A 2,154-nucleotide genomic window follows, 5' to 3' on the forward strand; every position below is an offset into this window, starting at 1 on the left:
CCGATATTTTACGATTTCGAAGTCTTGAATTCCTGAAATATCGAATAAAAATTCAACAAAACTAAAATTCTTGTCCTGACTTGTTAAAATTTAATATTAAGAGGGAAACTCATCGATATTCGATATTTTGGCGCGAAAAATATAATGCAATTAATATTTTTTAAAAAAAGTATAAAACTGATAAGATATTTTGATGAAAAAATATTTTGGCAACAAAAAAATTCATATTTAAAAATTTTTAAATTATTAAAATAAAATATTATTACAAAACTCACAAAATTACACTATTATATCAATATTTTCATATTCTAGGATTATATATTCTTGCATTTTTATAGCTCGTTTATTTAAGCTAATTAATTGTTCAATTTATTTAATTATCAAATCAATTCGTGGTTAATGATATGATACATATGTAAACAATTAACACTAAATGAATGATGAATTAGCTGTTTAATGATAATTCACGGGAATATTAAAATATTTTCATCTTCTTCGATTATACTGATGAATATTTAGAAATGTAACTGTTGTCGGAATTTTTTTTTTTCTATGATAACATATGATTGGTAAATGATAAACTTTTGCCAGAAAGGATTATTCCATCATAAAATTTTGTCAAAAAATTCTGTGATTTAGTTTTATTATCAGTTAATGATTCTATTATCACTGATGTGTTTATTGCATAATTATCACTGATGTGTACAATTTTTATCAGTAATTCAAATTACAAAATTTGTATTATCATTTGTTTGCTCTATAATTAATGTAGTTCGACATAGCTTTGATTGAATTATTTTTGTGTCGTATTTAACTCAAATTTTTATTAACATATTTTTTCCACACAATTTCAGCTTCCAATTTAGCAATTTTGCTTAAAAATTTGAAAATTTTTACTTGAAATTTCATCTTATAGCAATAATAATTATTAATTACTTCGTGTCATTTCGTGTCAAAGTTCAAAATTCCACATAAGATTATTTCAGTCAAAAAAGGTTTTTAAAAAAAAGAATGAAAGAAAGAATTAGAATTCACCAAAGATATCGACGATATGCATTGTATACTGCAGTTAAATACCGTAATAAGATATTACCAATGTCTTGTAATATAGCTAACATTAGCGGTATTCCAATGATCGAATATAGAACTGTTAGCTAGAATAAATTTCATTGTCATTTCGATACAATATTAAGAAGGTAACGATTAAATAATTGTAAAACAAACTGTGCATATCTATCCAAGAAGTTGAAAATGTACTGCAATTATCGCACTGTTACCATATTCATTGTCACTACCGTAACTTTTTTCTATATACTGTACTGCAATATTATCTCACTGCTGTCATTATTATACCGCTCACTTGTAATTGTTACTGTGCTGATCAGTGCAATGACTACTAGTTTAATCATTAGATGAGTTGCTACTGCAGTACTGTATCTAATATGTAAGCTTACAACCTCTTTTGAATAATAAAATACAAAATGATACTATATTAATTGATTAACTAGTAAATTTTGAGAATGCATATGTTTATATGCACATATATTTAAAAAATTATCTTACAGTTTTGCCAGTAGTTGTACGACATGCAATTGTCCCATAGCCAATAGTCGTAAAAAGTGTTATCGCTGTAATGATCAATGGGAAAAATAAAAGAATATAAAATTAATTAAAAGAAAAATTATCTGGAGAAAATGAAGGAAAAATAAAAGTTTTTTGAAAATAAAAATCGATAAAAATTAAAAAATTAATGGAAACATTGTTAAAAACAATGAATATTTCCCATTCAGTTATTTGCCTTTTATTATGACAGTCAATAATGATTAATGAATGATTACAGTAAACGTACCGTAAAAAATAGCGCTGCTAAGAGTCCATGTAAATGCGCCGTTTTTCATTTGATTATATTTGTACAAAATGCTTTGCTTATACTTTTCTTCTGTTTCAAGCATTTGTTGATAAAAGTGTCTGTAGTAATGCTCAATGGTAATTAACAATAATAATAATAATAATAATAATAATAATAATAATAATAATAATAATAATAATAATAATAATAATAATAATAATAATAATAATAATAATAATAATAATAATAATAATAATAATAATAATAATAATAATAATAATAATAATAATAATAATAATAATAAT

At 23.3% G+C, this 2,154-nt stretch overlaps 1 protein-coding gene across 1 annotated transcript; it reads right to left on the reverse strand.

Annotated features, from left to right (window-relative positions):
- Positions 1 to 1,031: 1,031 nt before the first annotated feature.
- LOAG_14908 (hypothetical protein) lies at positions 1,032 to 1,898 on the reverse strand (the record flags this gene model as incomplete). Its single annotated transcript, XM_003150401.1, has 3 exons — positions 1,032 to 1,154; positions 1,564 to 1,628; positions 1,850 to 1,898. 3 exons carry the CDS (start codon positions 1,896 to 1,898, stop codon positions 1,032 to 1,034), a joined length of 237 nt encoding a protein of 78 aa, XP_003150449.1.
- Between the last annotated feature and the right edge of the window lie 256 nt (positions 1,899 to 2,154).

Source organism: Loa loa (genome assembly GCF_000183805.2).
Source record: "Loa loa unplaced genomic scaffold supercont3.52, whole genome shotgun sequence".
Lineage (NCBI taxonomy): Eukaryota > Metazoa > Nematoda > Chromadorea > Rhabditida > Onchocercidae > Loa > Loa loa.